General features: G+C 40.7%; 2 protein-coding genes across 2 annotated transcripts in view; both read right to left on the reverse strand.

Moving 5' to 3' along the window:
• Positions 1 to 204: 204 nt before the first annotated feature.
• LOC311232299 (group XIIA secretory phospholipase A2-like) lies at positions 205 to 9,554 on the reverse strand. Its single transcript, XM_084319050.1, has 4 exons — positions 9,173 to 9,554; positions 8,499 to 8,575; positions 7,471 to 7,636; positions 205 to 1,737 (listed from the first exon to the last, which is right to left on the reverse strand). The coding sequence occupies exons 1-4, from the start codon at positions 9,396 to 9,398 to the stop codon at positions 1,619 to 1,621; spliced, it is 588 nt and encodes a 195-aa protein (XP_084175176.1). The 5' UTR covers positions 9,399 to 9,554; the 3' UTR covers positions 205 to 1,618.
• An 826-nt stretch (positions 9,555 to 10,380) lies between these two features.
• The window catches only part of dnajb14 (DnaJ heat shock protein family (Hsp40) member B14), a 38,201-nt gene continuing 30,537 nt past the window's right edge, over positions 10,381 to 18,044 (reverse strand). Inside the window, exons 5-8 of the mRNA XM_084319529.1 lie at positions 16,669 to 16,754; positions 15,280 to 15,389; positions 12,914 to 13,086; positions 10,381 to 11,755 (exon numbers count right to left, since the gene is read on the reverse strand). Of these exons, the coding sequence (XP_084175655.1) occupies positions 11,631 to 11,755; positions 12,914 to 13,086; positions 15,280 to 15,389; positions 16,669 to 16,754 (494 nt within the window). The 3' untranslated portion in view covers positions 10,381 to 11,630. The remainder of the gene's footprint in view (positions 11,756 to 12,913; positions 13,087 to 15,279; positions 15,390 to 16,668; positions 16,755 to 18,044) is intronic.

The raw sequence follows: 18,044 nt of genomic DNA on the forward strand, positions 1-18,044 counted from the left end.
TTAATCTGATTGGTTGCGTTTTACAAAGGCGGAACGTTATAGGTACTTTTTTTCAGTCAGTCAAACGGACCATGAAAAGGGACTTCCGTATGTTGCAACATTGTAACACAGGCTCAAGGTATTCCCTAACAAAAACAGGCTACATTCACATTCACATTTTAGTCATGTGAAATAAACATGCATTTATTTTATTATTACTTTTATTTTATTTTTATGCCGCGTTTCCCCGCGGTAGATCCATTTCCATTGTTGTCATCAACAATTATCATTTCTATAACACTAGAAGTAGCATAAACAAACATTAAAAAACAAGTACTTCACAGGGAAACTATTCATTGCACATTCGTTTTTTAAACGACATTTGCTTGTTGGTATACATGTTTACAGTATTTGGTTGGTAGACATGTTTTTAAGTGAGGCAAGCAACAATAGGCTGACTGGTCACAGCGTGCCAGTGGTTCTCCACCTTGTTAAGTGTCAAGGACTCTCAAACTGATACACATGTACCACGGACCCCCACTTCACAAGATCAGGGACCCACATCCCTGAGAAGATTTGTATTAAATATGATTAAATACAGAATTACACAACCTTTATTTACCCAGGGTAGGTTTGCTGAGCACGAATGCTCTTTTTCAGCGACACCCTGCTTCACATCATAGTTGAGAAGACGGGTCTCATTCTCCAACAGACTTACGACAAAAAGGGCTTTCTCTTAGGGCCATTTGAGACCTTTTCGGGCAAGACATGAATATATAGACAATATATTATAATATAATATAAATTATATATGTTTTATTGGGACGGTTGGTGAATCACAAAATCTGCCAGAAAAGGTCTCAGATCGACCTAAGAGAAAGCCCTTTTTGTCGTAAGTCCTTGGAGAATGAGACCCATAGTGAAAACATCACAATAGTCATTCATACTGTATCGGTTTTGCCCATAGTAGGACCCGTACGCCAAATTCATCCCTCCACACCATCATCTCCACAAGGTTCCAGAAAATTATTATATATTTTCTTTTGGTCTATTTTGATGCAATTTAACTATGTGAGAAGGGATTTTTAAACTAACCTGACTATTACAAGGTGCAAACACAGTATTATACCTAAAATACTGTTACATTTATTAAAATACTATTATTATTTGGCCCGTGACCAACTACCGGTGTTACCTTTTGGCCCTTTGCCCTCCATGTCAAAAGGTTTGGGCACCCCTGCTGTATATTCTCTCATTGGATTAACATCTAGTGAACTCCCCAATTTGATCAATAAAGGAATATCTTATATTATCTTAAATTATAACATTTGACTATTCCCAATTTTCTTGGGACGCCCCTGGAAACCCCGTTCAGGACCCCACGTTGAGAACCACTGGTAAAGACCGGCTTATATCCCTGAGAAAATCTAAATAAAGAGTGTTGTGAAAAACAAGTTGGCAGCGGGTGTAATTTTTGCATTGTCTTCTGCCTCGTCCGTTGTCTTCTGCCTCGTCCAGTGTCTTCTGCCTCGTCCAGTGTCTTCTGCCTCGTCCAGTGTCTTCTGCCTCGCCCAGTGTCTTCTGCCTCGCCCAGTGTCTTCTGCCTCGTCGGTGTCACAGTTCTGTTTGTGCTAGAGGTTCATAGTTCTTTCTTCTCTTCATAGTGACAGATACAGGAGTCTCGTTGGCTGTCCAGGTAGGGTTTACATCCCATATGCATGACGGCGTCAAACAGCAAGGTCACCGTTGACTCACATGCTGCCAAAGACAAGAAGGAGAACGTGAGAAAACATCTAGAGAACAGGAAATAAGACGGAGAGAGAATATGAGAAGATATCTAGAGAACAGGAAATAATATAGAGAGAGAATATGAGAAAACATCGAGATAACAGGAAATAAGACAGAGAGAGAACATGTGAAAATATCCAGAGAACAGGAAATAAGATAGAGAGAATATGAGAAGATATCCAGAGAACAAGAATTAAGATCGAGAGAGAACATGAGAAAACATACAGAGAACTGGAAACATGAACAATACGATCTGCACTAAGATTTTGTCAAATAGACTTGTTCTATATTGTGGCCAACAACATTCAAGGAGATGATGCAGTGATTTCATAGCATTTGATCAGTCCCAGCAACTTCCAACTAGTTTGGATTGGATATTGTAGACTATTTACGGTGAGTAGGCCAATTTAGCTCAAGCAAGGCTTGCTTCTTTACAAGAGGTGCACCAGTGCCTTTTTTTGATAACAAGTACCTTGCTTTGATGTTTAAATTATTTTTTAACTACTATGTTCTCTAGAAAGTTATGGAGGAAAACATTATTTATACACACTGTAACATGTATACATTTTACCATAATTTAATCCAATGCTGACCTCCCTTTTTATTTTATAATGTAACTGTAGGATAAAACATTTAATTATCATCAAACACCATTGTGCTCATAGTCAGATCTTGGTATCTGTAACATTCATCAATACAGAGTAGGAGTATTTTAGCCTGATATAATACTGGTATCGGTATACCTATTTATAATAAATACCGATAATATCACTTAATGGTAGGTTTTAGGACTCTACTTTAGCTTGTTTCTGAGCTGGTAAATTCCCTTGCATTAGTCTGCATCCTGTATCTGCAAAGTACAGTATGTTTCTTCTGTTTTATAGACTTGATTGATTGATTGAATTGAAAAGTTTATTAACAGATTGCAGAATGGGTACAGTACAGTACAGCTCAATACATACAATTGTTAAGAGGATGCAGACCTGAGAAAGACTTTCGTCTTGTTTCCATCAGGGTCCCCCATTTTCAATTCATCATATGACACACACAACATACAGATAGACAGTACTGCTACATCTCTACATTTATGACATACCAGATTTTCAAATACAGTACTGTTTGTGATACTAAAAAAATCCAGAAAAAGAGTGTATATACATTTGACATAGAAACTGTGCATTGGAGGAGGTTGGGTAGGTGGGGTGGGGCTGTACATTGGAGGTGGGGGGGGGGGGGTAGGGGGGGGGACACACTGTAGATTGGAATACTGACATACATTTGACATAGAAACTGTACATTGGAGGTTGGGTAGGTGGGGTGGGGTTGGGTGGGGCTGTACATTGGAGGTGGGGGGGGGGGGGGGGGGGGTTGGGTACATTGGAATACTGACAAAGCCATGCTTGGTCTTTATTGTACAACTGGGTTAGGACATTTGTAGGGGCCAGTTTCGAATTGCAGTCTCCCGTAGGTGTTCTTTGAGAGTGTTTTTGAAGGTGGGTAGTGATTCACATTCCTTTACAGCTTTGGGTAGGGCGTTCCACATTGATGTGGCATAATTGCGAAACGTGTTTAGTCCCTTGTTTGAGCCGAATCTGGGTTTTACATGATTTGTGGAGCTCCCTCTAGTGTTGTGATCGTGGTATTCACTGACCTTTGGGAAGTATTTTGACATGTACATGGGTACCTTGGTCGTGTAGTGTATCTTGTAGACCAGGCCCATTGCAAGTTGCTGTACTCTGTCGTCTACTCTAAGCCATCCTAGGTTGGCAAAGTGTGCAGGGGTGAGGTGGGTTCTAGGAGTCAGGTCAAGCAGTAGTCTGACTAGTTTGTTTTGAGATGTTTGTAATTTGGTTTTTAGTGCCTTTGAGGTGCTTTGGTACCATGAGGTGCAAGCATAGTCGTAGTACCCTTGAATGAGTGCTCCTGCCAGAGTCTTCAGGGTATTCTTGTTTACCAGAGAGGAGATCCGGTACAAGAATCGAGTTCGTTGGTTGACTTTTTTTATTACATTGGATGCCATTTTGTCACAGGAAAGATTAGCCTCTAGGATGGAACCCAGGTAGGTAATTTCATCTTTCCTTGTGACAATATTGTCACCCACTGTAACTGAGAAGCCGTCGGTCTTGCTGAGTTTGTTATTTGAACCGAAGAGAATGGACTCTGTTTTGCCCATGTGTAATGATAGTTTGTTGTCGGCGAGCCATATGCAGATTTTGCCTAGTTCCGAGCTGAGGGTTTTTTCAACCTGTAACTTGTTCTTGTCAGAGACCAGCAGGGCTGAGTCGTCCGCAAACAGGAACAAGTTGCAGTCACAAGCTGACGACATGTCATTTGCATAAATTAGGAACAGTAGTGGTCCTAGTATGCTTCCTTGTGGAACACCACAGTTCACTGTGAGGGGGGGGATAGGGTACCGTTTACCTCCACCATCTGTTCTCTCCCCTCCAGGTAGGATTGTATCCAGCTCACTGATAAACTATCAAAACCAATTGCTTTTAGCTTGTCAATCAGAATGGTGTGATTGACAGTGTCGAAGGCCTTTTGTAGGTCTAGCATGACCATGCCGCAGTATTTGCCCGCGTCCACCTCTTGCTTGATGTGGTCGTTCAAATAGAGAAGGCATGTGTCAGTGGAGTGGGATGTTCTGAAGCCAGATTGGAATTCGTAGATTAGATTTGTATCCGCAAGGTACTTTTCGACCTGTTCGTATACTATACTATATATTAGACGTTGTGCTAAGTTCAAAGGCTGTCTTGTAAGTATTTGCAAAGTACAGTATGTTTCTTCTGTTTTATAGGCGTTGTGCTAAATTCAAAGGCTGTCTTGTAAGATAAGTAGTTAAGTACTACACCATGTTAGAAAAGAGCCTGCCTGCACATTGACCGAGAACACACCTCAGGACCCTGTGGGGAGAGTGTCATCACTGTAATCTCGCCAGGCAGCTCAACAGGGAAATTAATGGAGCACGGGATGAAAGCAAAATTAAAACTTAAAATACTGATTTAATAACCGACCAAGTTTTGTTTTCTGGAAGAGGAAACGCTTGCAAGCTAAGACAGGTATAACTTACTTTTTTTTTATCCACTTTTTCTCCCATCCCAATTTCGTATTGCCAATTCTCCCCTCCCCTGTCTTGAACGTTGCTAGACTATGCCCCCCCACTGGTCAGTTGTAGAGAGGATAGAAGCCTTGCATCACGTGTCCCCTCCGGTACACGAGGAGGCAGCCTGTCGCATCTTTTCACCCGACAGCGTGGACTCTCAGTGGCGAGGAGTAACGCGTGGGAGCCAGGCTCACGCTGCCCCCGATACTTCCTGTCTCTGCTGTGCAGGCGTCACCCAACCGACCTGTAGGAGTCGCTGTCCACAACGTCCAATCCCCACCCATCGACTTTCCACCCGCTACCTCTGCCAATTGAGATAGTATGACGACTGGCCGAAGCCACAGGCAATGCTGACACCAGGATTCGAGACCGGAGTCTCTTGCATTGGTGACGAGCGCAATCTCCGCTATGCCACCCAGCCGCCTTTAACTTACATTTCTGAGTTTTCCTGTAGTCATTGATTTTGTAAGCGTACTTGCGTACAGTGTGGGCTTTATGTCGTAGTACCCCCTAAACCAGTGTTTCTCAACAGGTGGGTCACGACCCAAAAGTGGGTCGCGGGGCCATTTTGAGTGGGAGTGGATGCGTGTGTAAAAGAAAAAAAAAATGCACTACCTATCTTTGTGAAAGTGGCTTATCAACTCTGGTCCAGCTGAAGACAAATCAGAGGAACAGATTGGACATTGAGCATGACCTCAGAGTTGCGTTGTCTACCATCACCCCAGACTTTGAGACTCTTGTCAGGAGCAAACAACATCCCCAGTTATCCCATTAGTTCCCTGGGATGTTAAGCTAAGAAGTCTGCTAAGAAGGATATATTATTTATTATCATTATTATTATTTTATTTCATTGTGTTTTTAACCCTAGTTGCACTTTTGTTGCAACCCCAGTTATCCCATTAGTTCCCCCAAACTTACTGTAGGTCTGTTATGTTAAGCTAAGAAGTCTGCTAAGAAACATAATTATTTATTATTATTTTATTTCATTGGGGTTTTAGCCCTAGTTGCACTTTTGTTGCAACCCCAGTTATCCCATTAGTTCCCCCAAACGTAGGTCTGTTATGTTAAGCTAAGAAGTCTGCTAAGAAGCATAATTATTTATTATTATTTTATTTCATTGGGGTTTTAACCCTAGTTGCACTTTTGTTGCAACCCCAGTTATCCCATTAGTTCCCCCAAATTTAGGTCTGTTATGTTAAGCTAAGAAGTCTGCTAAGAAGCATAATTATTTATTATTATTTTATTTCATTGGGGTTTTAACCCTAGTTGCACTTTTGTTGCAACCCCAGTTATCCCATTAGTTCCCCCAAATTTAGGTCTGTTATGTTAAGCTAAGAAGTCTGCTAAGAAGCAATATGCTTATTTCATTGGGTTTTTAGCCCTAGTTGCACTTTTGTTGCAACCCCAGTTATCCCATTAGTTCCCCCAAACGTAGGTCTGTTATGTTAAGCTAAGAAATCTGCTAAGACGCATATTTTATTTATTATTATTTTATTTCATTGGGGTTTTAGCCCTAGTTGCACTTTTGTTGCAATTTTTTGTGTTTATTTCATGTTTTTAACAGTGCATGAAAGATTTTGAAAGTGTATTACTGCAAATATATATATATATATTATAAATCAGTGGTTCAAAAATTTGGGTCGCAACTTAATGACTAAGGAAAATGTTGGATCCCGAGGCTAGACCAGTTGAGAGTTAAGAGTTAAGTAACAAAGTGCTTGACAAACTCTAAATGAAAAAAGAAGTTAAGAGCGATTTAAACGTAGACAAAAAAAAATAGTGAAAAGATGCTTTGCAAAAACATCACAAAAACCGAACAGCCACTTACAGATTATGAAAACACCTAATCCAAAGTAATCTTGTGACAATCTAAATTTAAATTGATTTATTACCCAGGGACAATGCATGTCATCAATCAACACTTTCAGTTTCCACATCAATGTAAATATCGCTGCTGTCGGGACAAAACCTCATAACTCCAAAAACCCAACTTTTCAGCAGATGAAAAAAACTAACACAGATTTGAGGGTGAATAGAGTTAGGAGGTTTAGACAGATGATCGGTTTAATGCTTTCCCATTGTTTAAACTTTGTAAAACCCACACACACATATGGAGGATGATCTACGGAGTTGATTTATATAATAAAAAAAATATTCAAAAAATGGAGTTATGAGGTTTTGTCCCGACAGCAGCGATATGCCAGTTAGCTAATGAGCTAGTTTTCATTCATAGTCCCTGCCTAACATCTACTATGAATCAGTAGATCAATGAGAATAAAAAAATAAAAAAAAATAAAAAAAAAAGTTATTTCCTGAACACAAAGAATATACCATATGCCATATATGTTATGCTTTCTTTTTTAGCAACTTTTTAACACCAGGCCCAGGGACAACAGTATAACATTAGCTTTGGCTAACATTGTCTCACACATTGACTTTATGTTCATTCATGTGTGCTGTCCCTGTTCAAATACAGTCTAAACTGAAACTGAATACTGGCATTTGTCTGGGTGACTAACAATGGTGCAGAAACACACAGCATAAACAAACTCTCACCCGCAAAGGAGGTGGAGCAGCTACTACTTTGGCGATCATCTTACCTTGGACACTATGGTCCAATCCCAGAGTCTTTTGCACGTTCCTGCAGATGGTCTCTAGGCATTCTTGGAACTGCGTGTCACAGTCGTGTTTCTCACGACCACAGGTGTCATAGCAACGGTCATGCTGGTTACAACATCTAGTCATGGACGGGATGCCTACATCAAACTGTAGACAGAAACCAAGCATTGGTCAAACAAGTAGCAAGACTATATAGTGTGTGGTAACTAAGTCTGCATAGTATCTATCAACCATGTTGTAGTGTTGCAATTCTCTTTTTTCCCAAAAGATGAAGATATAGCTAAATCATCTGCACAGGCTGATCCTGCTTCCTGTGTACAAAACTTCAACAGAGGCCTGGCACCAAATGTGTATGTAGTTCTCTTTCCTCCAGTATGGCCGTCTGTAACCATTTTCAAAAGAAAATGCTTAATTCCTGTGCAGTGGTAGTAGAGTAGGTAAAACACTGGAAAAGCATAATCTACTATGACTTGTTTACAAGATTCGGTTATATTTTCTCATATATCAACACACAGCAACCATCGTCTCTTCCATTGCCATGCACAAAACAATGGTTGCTATGTTACAGGCAGCCATGAAAGACAAGAAAATTACACAAACATTCCATGCAAGGCCTCTCTTCAGGGTCAATGGTGTCACCCATTATTAAAAGGTGCTGTAAGTGGTATTTTCTTGTTTGTTAAAATAAGTAGTCTACATGTTAAAATAATAGCTCTACACTCCCGATAGCTATCAAAATACATTTTCTGGTATCCTATTCCATTAGTCTAATCAGGAGAGAGAACTCGACACTAAAAAATGTCTTGAAATAAGTAAAAATATCCATAATTATCTCTCCTGACTGGATAAAGTGGGAAGGGATACCAGAACATTTATTTTCTGCGACTGGGAGACCCCGTGTTACTCACCAAACACTATCAGCGATAGGCGTCTGAATGTAGAGCTATTTAACACTTATTTTAACAGATACATGATACCACTTACAGAACCTTTCATTCACTGAGGCTACCTGAAATCCAAACAGTGGAGACCCACATCCATTGGGTGGGGGTGGCCTGTAACCAGGACGAGGCGCTGGCTTGTAACCTGTGGAGAGAAGAGCAAAGGTACCATACTATCAGTTATCAGTTATCTTCCTGCTGTGAGAGATAAGATAACCAACTACAGTGTTCAGATTAACTGGGTCTAAGTAATGGTTTACTCAGCCACTCAAAATGACAAAGTATGGCTTTGTCAGTATTCCAATGTACAGTGTACCCCCCCCCCCCCCCCCCCCCCACCTCCAATGTACAGCCCCCCCCCCCCCAACCTCCTCCAATGTACAGTTTCTACTTCAAATGTACAGTATATACACTTTTTGTATCACAAACAGTAGTCTTTGCAAATCTGGTATGTCATAAATGTATAGATGTAGCAGTACTGTCTATCGTGTGTGTCATATATGTTATGATGAATTGAAAATGGGGGACCCTGATGTAAACAAGACGAAAGTCTTTCTCTGGTCTGCATCCCCTTAACAATTGTATGTATTGAGCTGTACTGGCTATACTGTACCCATTCTGCAATCTGTTAATAAACTTTTCAATCAATTCAATCAATCAATCATCTGGTTGAAATAGTAAATAAATACAAATAATAAATGTGCACACAAATGTACAGAAATTAAAGAAAGAGTGAGAGTACCGTCACTGCATGTATAATGGCATAGCCCATCAGATCCACCGAATAAATCCAGTGCAACATTTAGATACGTGTCAATCTTGTGAATTCCATTGCGAATGGTTTTTAAAGTCGTTCGCCAGTCTGGAGTCTCCGGTTCTTGGTGTTGACTGTGTGAGGACACACACGGGATAAACCCATAGGAATATAAACCTATGAGAAAAATAAATATAAACCTATAGTAGTCCATACTAGTCCTTGTCGCAAGAAGCAGAAATCCCGTGGCACGTGAAGTGAAATCGCTGAATTATTCCGCCAAACGCTGGTTTAATACCATTTCAATCAGACATACAATGCTCTTCCAAAAACATCGATGTTGCCAAAACATTGGACTGACTTCTCTCTTGCTGCTACAAAAACATTGACATACTTTTTCCGGGTTTAGCGGAAATCACGTGACTAATAATAGACCAATCAGAGTAAGTAGACGTGGTCATTCATCAGTTTCCCAAAGTGCACGCAACGCTTATGACATTATGCTAAAATGCGAAGTTTATTAAATGTAGCACCCCACCGCCCTGATAACATTTACCGAGGTTCCCATTTCCCAACCCTTTCGGACGGTGACCTCACACATACCAGTATATTCACATTTGACCAAATTGTACAGAATAAAAACAATGTACTCAAATTGCACTGGTATTATATTACTATTACTAGACTATTAAACTCAAGCAAGCAGAATGTCTTTCAGAGCACCTTCTAATCTGCACAGTGCAAGAGTTGTTAGTTATAATTTTTACATACATACATTAACAGTAGCTAAAAATATATTTGTATTACATTATAATGCCCGTCCCCCACCACCTCAGTTGGACATTATCCAATGTGGCGATGCAATCAGAGACAACCACCACAGGCTTGTACATGTAGGAGTCATAATATCTTTATCAAATAAGGTAGTAGAAACGATAAAACAAAATTATCTCATTCAACAACACAAAGCTCGGAGCGCAAAAGCAAACCCAGATTTTACAGCCAGGTGACATCAGATTAGGAGGTTCTCTCTCTCTCTCTCTCTCTCTCGGATTTCTAGCTTTAAGAAACAGTGGTGCATGTTCTCAAATATTGACTAGTGTCCTGGGATATGGGAATAACAGTTCTTAAAATGAGTGCCATTCCCCTTTAACTTGTGTGTTAAAACGAATTCACTAAGACAAAACCATCCAGTCTATGGTAATAATTTATTCTTTATTCAAATGATTAGTCGAGCATTGAAGAAAAACCTTGTTTTTCTAGTTACTTAAATAACGTCATAAATTTCAAAACATTCAAAAATGAAAAAATGTACAACAATTTGATGAATATTAACAGTTTCAATGTCCTTCCATTGCGGTCCCAGCGACTTCACATAGCGGAAAGGACAACAAAAAATGTTCTCTAGTGGCGAAACCAAAGTCAATGTTCATGGTCCATGGAACTCAACCATTCAAACTCCTGAGGAGAGAACTGAGCAGGTTAACTAGGAAGCGTTGAGTCGGGATCTTCTGGGCTTCTCCGTGTGCTGCTATTCACCTTGTTGTTTTGTCATCCAGCCCACTTTTGCAGTTGTAGTCCATTTCCGGGTCTCTGAACTTTGTGGCAAAGACGCTAGTGTGGATATTCCCAACCCAAATAAATAATACATCTACAGACAAAACCGCTTTGCTAGCTCAGTCTCCCTGTAACAAAAAAAAAATAATGGTAAAAAAAGAATAGAAAAAAAAAATAACAAATGGCTGTTTTTCTTTCTAGATGGATGACCTCAAAAGGCTAATATATCCTTTTCTAGATGCTGCGTCGCGCACCACGTGGGAGGTGGGGTTAGAAAAGCGGTGAGCTGGTGGAGGAGTTCTTGTTGCCTAGAAACGTGAGGTGAACAGCTCTGGGAGAAGAGGCGGCATCTTCTGATGAACCAACAGTCTCTGTGATGTTTTATTTTATTTTTGTTTACGTTAAGTGAGCAATGATGTCGGTAAGTTACTCTGAAAGACTGATTTGCTCGCGCATAATGTCTCTTTACTACTCAAAGCGACTGCAACGCTTCACTTTCAGCTTTACAATCAAAGTGTTCATTTCCTTCTTGATTCCAGAAAAATAGTAGACAAGCAAAGGGAGTGAAAACGGAGGAGGGGGGCTCTCATGTATTAGTGAGGTTGGCCATCGTTGATTGGTTCATTGAGATGCAACATGGCAGTTCCCTCTGTGTGTGTGTGTGTGGGGGGGGGGGGGGGGGTCGGCGGCTCAGGATGGTGAGCAGAGAGAGGCGGGGCAGGGCAGGGGGAACCTAGGGAGGGGGACAACTTAAAATGTCCACAGTAAGGCTAAAGTATTTCAGTAGTTTTTTTTGTTCCTAGCTCAAAGATTTTTCCTTAAAAAAACATGTACATACATATATCTATTATATATATAATAATCTAAAAGCGTCCAGAGTGTGATGATCTCATCCCCCTCTGAACAAATCGTTTAGTCTGTCCAACTCCCTGCAGTTATCCATGGTCATAAGCTCCGCCTTCTGGCGCATGCGGTCATCCCTGTACACCTTGGCTGCATACAGCAGGTCCGTTTCTAGATGAGAGACAGACAGAAACAAGACGTTAAGCTTAAAAAAGCAACAATTAAGATTGGTTTTATCTGGTATCACAGTGGCTAAAAAGCTGATAGCATCACGATGGTTTCAACCGGAAAAAATTTGCCGGAAGGTCTGGATTCTTACATATCTCGATGTGATTTATCAAGAAATATCTACAGCAAGAATTTTGGGTCTCAATGAATCCAAAATGACAATGTGGTTAGAAGTGGTGGAGAGAATAAAAGCTAGCATATAAAGGTAGTGTCTGGTAGGAACAAGTTATAATGGATGGATTATCCAATGGGGGGTCCGGGAGGGGGGGGGTACGAGCTGGAGCATATGTGTGTAGGGTACTAGATAGCAGGTATTAGGGGTATATCCTGTATAAGACATTTAACTAAATGGTGATTTCATTGGATATGCACTGTTAATTAATGCTTGTATATCTTATCGTGTGTTGTCATGTTTGTTTATATGTTTGTTTAAAAAATTATAAAAAAATAAAATACAAAAAAGCAACAATTAAATACTGCATACTTTTTAGTTGGGCTTGGATGAGTTTTGTAAGGAGCACCAGTGTGACCGATCATATGTGACTCCTCTGCGTTGTGTTAAATTTCGATGCCCCAAGGGAGTTTCGAACCCGGGTCGGCCGCACTGCGGGCGACAGCATAGACCGCTAAACCAAGAGGTGAATTCACTTCTTGGTAACGTGTCTATGCGTCTTTTTTTTATTTTTAAGGGGAAGTGAGTTTAACTCGCAGTACCGCTTACTGCCACAGTCACTTCACAACACACGTCCATCGTGACTGTGGATATTACTCACGGACCACAGTTACATATAGCACAAGGGACAATAATATCATATCCCACATATTGGTAAAATGTTTATTTTATTTTTGATGAATAGAAAATAATGCAAAGCAGAAATATACAAAGAATCTAATATTAATGCCCAAGATGATCTACTTTGTGTGCACTGTGGAGTATGTTTCAATGAGCCTCAGCTTGTACAGACAGGAGCTGGAACTAGCTCTTAGCCAAGTAAGAATTGGGGCTATGGGTCCAAAAGTCAGAACGATCCCTTTAATTATACTTCATTCAATTTAAATTCAGTACACAAATTCCTGTGAGGACAGTTGTTGGCTACTCACTCGTCTGTCTCTCCTTCCAGCAGTTGTTTCTCACATTGGAGACATAGTCTTCCTCCACGCCCTTCTCGATCTTCTGCAGAGCAGAGCCTTTATACTCAGATTTGAAGTCTCTTGCGACGTAGTAATCTACGCGCAGGTTCTCCGTCTGACGCTTCACCGTCTGGCCTGTCGACCTGGGAGAGAAGGATGAAACGCAGAACTACTCTGAAATCACACCGACACACATGTTGAATCTTAAACAAAAATAATTCCAGTCTGTAGTTTCTGTAATACACATAATTCCAGTCTGTATTTTCTGTAATACACAGAATTCCAGTCTGTATTTTCTGTAATACACAGAATTCCAGTCTGTATTACGGTAAATTATTTTACATTATTATTATTATTATCATCGTCATTATTATTTTTTACAAAAGTGGGCAATCCTTTCAATATTTTAAAGGTTTTCAGGGATGGAACGGTTCTCGATAGAAATCCAAGCTGTTCGGTTCACCCCCTCCTCCTCATGGTCCTAGAAGCCACCCAGTTGCTTGTACATATTTTAAATGTTTCTTTCTTATATTAAAGTATATTTAGTTTTAAGAATTGTAAAGGATAGGCAAAAATAAGCATGTGCTTCAGCCTATTCCTTTTTTCGGTCATTGAGTTTGGATTTTGTGTGTGAGCTTACTTTGAATATGTACATTTGTGATTTTTCTCTTTTTTTCTTTTCCTTTTGAAAGTCCACACATGTGTTTTTGATTTATCTGTAAACAAAGACCGAAAATAAAAACTAAAAAACTATTAATCAGGTGTGTGGTTGTTATTTGCAGAACTGGCCGATCAAATCAAATCAAATCAAATACAATTTATTTATAGGGCCCGACAACACACGTTAATGTCCCCATGGGCCGTACAGATCTTCTTTAAACAAGTCAAGAAGAAAACATAACAATAAGTCAAGAACAGAACAAGAACACCATAAGGTGCAAACATTTTTAGATGGATGCAAATAAATGAAAGAATGCAAGCACTCCCAGACATACCCCACGCGAAGGTAAGGAAAAACTCACTAAAACCTAACAATAGGGAAAAAAGCTTTACAGGCAGTGTGGAGGAGAGAAACCTTAGAAGGGCCATTCAAGGGGGGATCTCCCTTCTTAGATGTTGGTGATAGTAGTGTTGCAGACGGACAGTTGGTAAGCATGCACTCATGTGTGTAGTGGAACACAGATGAGTGCATGCAATAGCAACTGTACATTTTGAAAAATTAAAGATAGAGCTAATAGCGATAGCAACTGAACATTTTGAAAGATTAAAGATAGAGCTGATAGCAATCTATTTGAGGCACAGGGGCGGCGCAAAGAGGGTCACGTCCTCCCCGTCTTAGTCAAGGGACATTTAACACTCCGGTCGTTGCTCAGGGACAGCCGGAGACAGGGAGATAGGGGGCGGCGCAGAGAGGGTCACGAACTCCCCGACATCATCGCGGGACATCCGGCACTCCGGTCACCACTACGAGACCTCCGTAGATCATACTGTACAACAACAAGGTCAGTTCAGTGCCGTTTCATTTAAATGAATAGGCCAGCGGAACCTGACAGCTTGCCCAGTCAAAGGGGCGAGAGCAGTTTGGGAAATGGTAATTAACGGTAAGTGGCAAGACGAGCCACAAAGTTGTTATTGTCCATTGTACGTTTGCGTTTCAGGCTAGCTAGCTATTGTCTAATCGAATTTTACATTTTATTTAGTTTAGTTGTTCGCGTAATGAAACTTTCCCTGAATATGGGAAGACCTGAAACCTTCCCTGAATATGGGAAGACCTGAAACCTTCCCTGAATATGGGAAGACCTGAAACCTTCCCTGAATATGGGGACCTAAGCCTCCTATTCTTGTGGGTTTCTGCAGGTGGGCGTATCCCCAGACAAAATAATAAGAGTCAAATCTCTTTAAAAGGATGCAGTGAGACACATTTTGAAATTAATACAGGAATCTTAATTGCATTACCATCTTAATTGCATTGACTAATTGATTAGTTGATTTAAATCAACAATGCAATAGCGCAGTAGGGCGGTCCATGGTCAAATAAGGGTTTAAAGCTGCACTATATCGTTTTGGGAAAGATTGAACCACTGTATAAAGAAGATATAAAAAAGCATATTTTAAGGTTAACGTTGGTCATGGTTTCTAAAGGTTATTCCTTAGCTTTGTGTTGATTTCATATAACAAGATAATTTAAAACAGGAACCGGCATCGTTTTGCAGTATTGGTTTTGGCATGAAAAAACATCAATCACTACCTAACCCTAGTACTAAGTGACTGAGGTAGTGATTGAATGAGTAAGGTAACTAGTAAGCGAGCCAGCGAGGTAGTTAGCGATGGCTTACGGTTTGGAGTAGAGGCTGTAGGGGGGAGTGGACACCATCAGCTGACTCAGGATAGACACCAGGATCAGGACCACGATGGGCATCAGCTGGATAAACATGGAGAAGCCTCCCTGGACACAAACATAACACAATTGATTCAATTTACTCCAAGACACACAGCTACTATATTAATCGTATCTTCTCAGAAAACGGAACATTTTAATCCTATAGACAATCATTTATTTATTTTATTTAACCAGGTAAGTCATTAACAAATTCTTATTTACAATGGCGACCTGGCAAAAGGCACAGCCTGTTGAGGGATAGGGGGTCAGGGGGTAAAATAAATAAAGTTAAAACAGAACAAGATTAAAACAAGTTAAAACATGGCAAGACAAACGGAAAGAAACAAAACAGCCACAGCAGGCAGGCAGATACAGGTGCTAGATTAGGAACAGTTGTATATAAAAGTATAAATGTCCATGATAGTATCCTTGAAAGCTGATTTGGAGATGAAATTGTCCAGTTTTTGAATTTTGAGCTGTGGGCACAGCAGACTGAAATGATGATTGAATCAGCAGAATGTAGACAGCAGGTGCAAATTTCAACTAACTACACAGTTTTATAAATGAACATAAACCAGTGTATTTCACGACGGGTGTGTAAGGATGGCCAGTTTATAGAGGAATATGAAGTGCAGTGGCGAGTTCTGAAAGGGGCATTGACTTTGTGGAGCTATAAAATGTTAAGTTGGACCGAAACCCAAATGGTATTACCAACAGGCCTGAACCAGAATTTAAACATCATTTGGGTGGAAGAGAACTCATTCATTGTCTGCGGAGAAGTCCCAGATTTGACACCTGACACAGATTTCATCAGGTTCCCTCTCTCCAATTCCTAGCTTTAGGGCAGAGTGTTGCACGTTCATAAATATTGACTTAAGTGTCCTGGGGCACAGAATATGTCAGTTTTTAGAATGGGTGGGATCCATTCAAGTCGCTGATGTAACGTTTGCTCTTTTGGATGTTTATGCAACATTGGAGCTGTATTTTATGGCACAATGGGATATCTTTTCTGGGAATGATCGACACCGCAGAGTTTAGTATGGCACAGTCATCAAAATGTACATCAATAATAGAAGAACATGTCCAAAGATTGCCTGGAATTGTAACTCCCATCATAGATAGATACTTTATTAATCCCCTTGGGGAAATTCAGGGTATCTCGCAGCTCACACAGTATACAGACATTGACAGTTCTCATTCAGTTGTTTCACGTTATGTCTGCATGTCATGGCAACCAAATAACAAAAAATGGTTGTACCACTCTTCATAATTATCAGATTCACCACAATATAAAAATCATAAATTCATTGGGTTTCTTTCGGTGTTAGAAATACAGTGTACTTACGTCTCCCCTTTCCTCTGCCCTCCCCTCTGGTCTCTGGTCCTGCTGACTGGAACGTGCCCTGCCGTTGGTGAACGTGTGTGTAGTCGCTGTAGAGAAACCATAAGTTCACTCACTGATGCATTAAAATGGTAAATGGCTGCTTTTTTTAATCCTCTTTTTCTCCGCCTGATTTTCTATGATTTTTTTCCCCTCCCATCCCAATTTAGTCGTTATGCCAATTCCCCCCTCCCCTACCTGGTCGTTGTGCGCATGTTCCCCCTACTGGTCGGTACAAGGGAACCCTGAAGTCTACCACATGCTTCCTCCGACACATGCAGAGACAGCCAGCAGCTCTCTTTTCACCTGGCAGCGAGGACTCTCATTGGTGAAGTGTAACGCGTGACCCACGCTGCCTTCACCACTTCCTGCCTTTTGCTGAGCAGGCGCCCAGACCTGACCTGTAGGTGTCGCTGTCCACAACACCAGATTACCACCCACAACTTCCCTCCCGCTAACTCAGCCAAACGAGTTAGTATGACGATCGGCCCAAGCCGCAGGTAATGCTGACTCAGGGAGTCGAGACCGCAGCCTCTTGCATTGGTGACGAGCGCAATCTCCGCTACGCCACCCGACCACCATAAATGGCTGCTTTTCTATATAACGCTTTTGTCCAGAGTGCTTTACAATTTGTTACTCACATTTTACCCATTCACTCACATTCACACACCGACGGCGGAGGCAACCATGCAAGGTGCCAACCTGCTCATGGGGAGCAATTAGGGGTTAAGTGTCTTGCTCAAGGACACATCAACACGCTGCCCGGGAATCGAACCAGGAACCTCCGGATTGCCAGACGACTGCTCTACCTCCCGAGCCAGAAACAGATTAAACATAGTTATGAGGTGTGTACTACAGAGTCTGCAGCTTGCCTGCCTTGAAATCAACCAACATGTTGAGGAGCTTATATTATATATATATTAGTGCTGTCAAACGATTAAAATATTTAACTCGATTAATCGCATGATTGTCCATAGTTAACTCGCGATTAATCGCAAATTAATCGCATTTTTTTCTTTTCTTTTTTTTTACCTTAAACAGATCTTTTTCAAGTTCCAAGTTTTAATACTCTTATCAACATGCGAGTCAACAAATGCTTGCTTTATGCAGCCATTTAACACAAAAGGATGACCCTCATGCATTGCAAATTTGCATCAAATTCAAAACAGAGTGATGCACAAAATAACTTAAAAGAAAATAATAATTTAAAACAATGAATAAAGTGTGCATGAAATAATAGGGGAAAGAAAACGTTAGGAACTTGTTACATTCACACACACAAGGGCTGATTAATCACACACCCCCCTCTCTCCCTCACACACACACTCTCCAGCTCTCTT

Source organism: Notolepis coatsorum (assembly GCF_963971535.1).
Source record: "Notolepis coatsorum genome assembly, chromosome: 7".
Lineage (NCBI taxonomy): Eukaryota > Metazoa > Chordata > Actinopteri > Aulopiformes > Paralepididae > Notolepis > Notolepis coatsorum.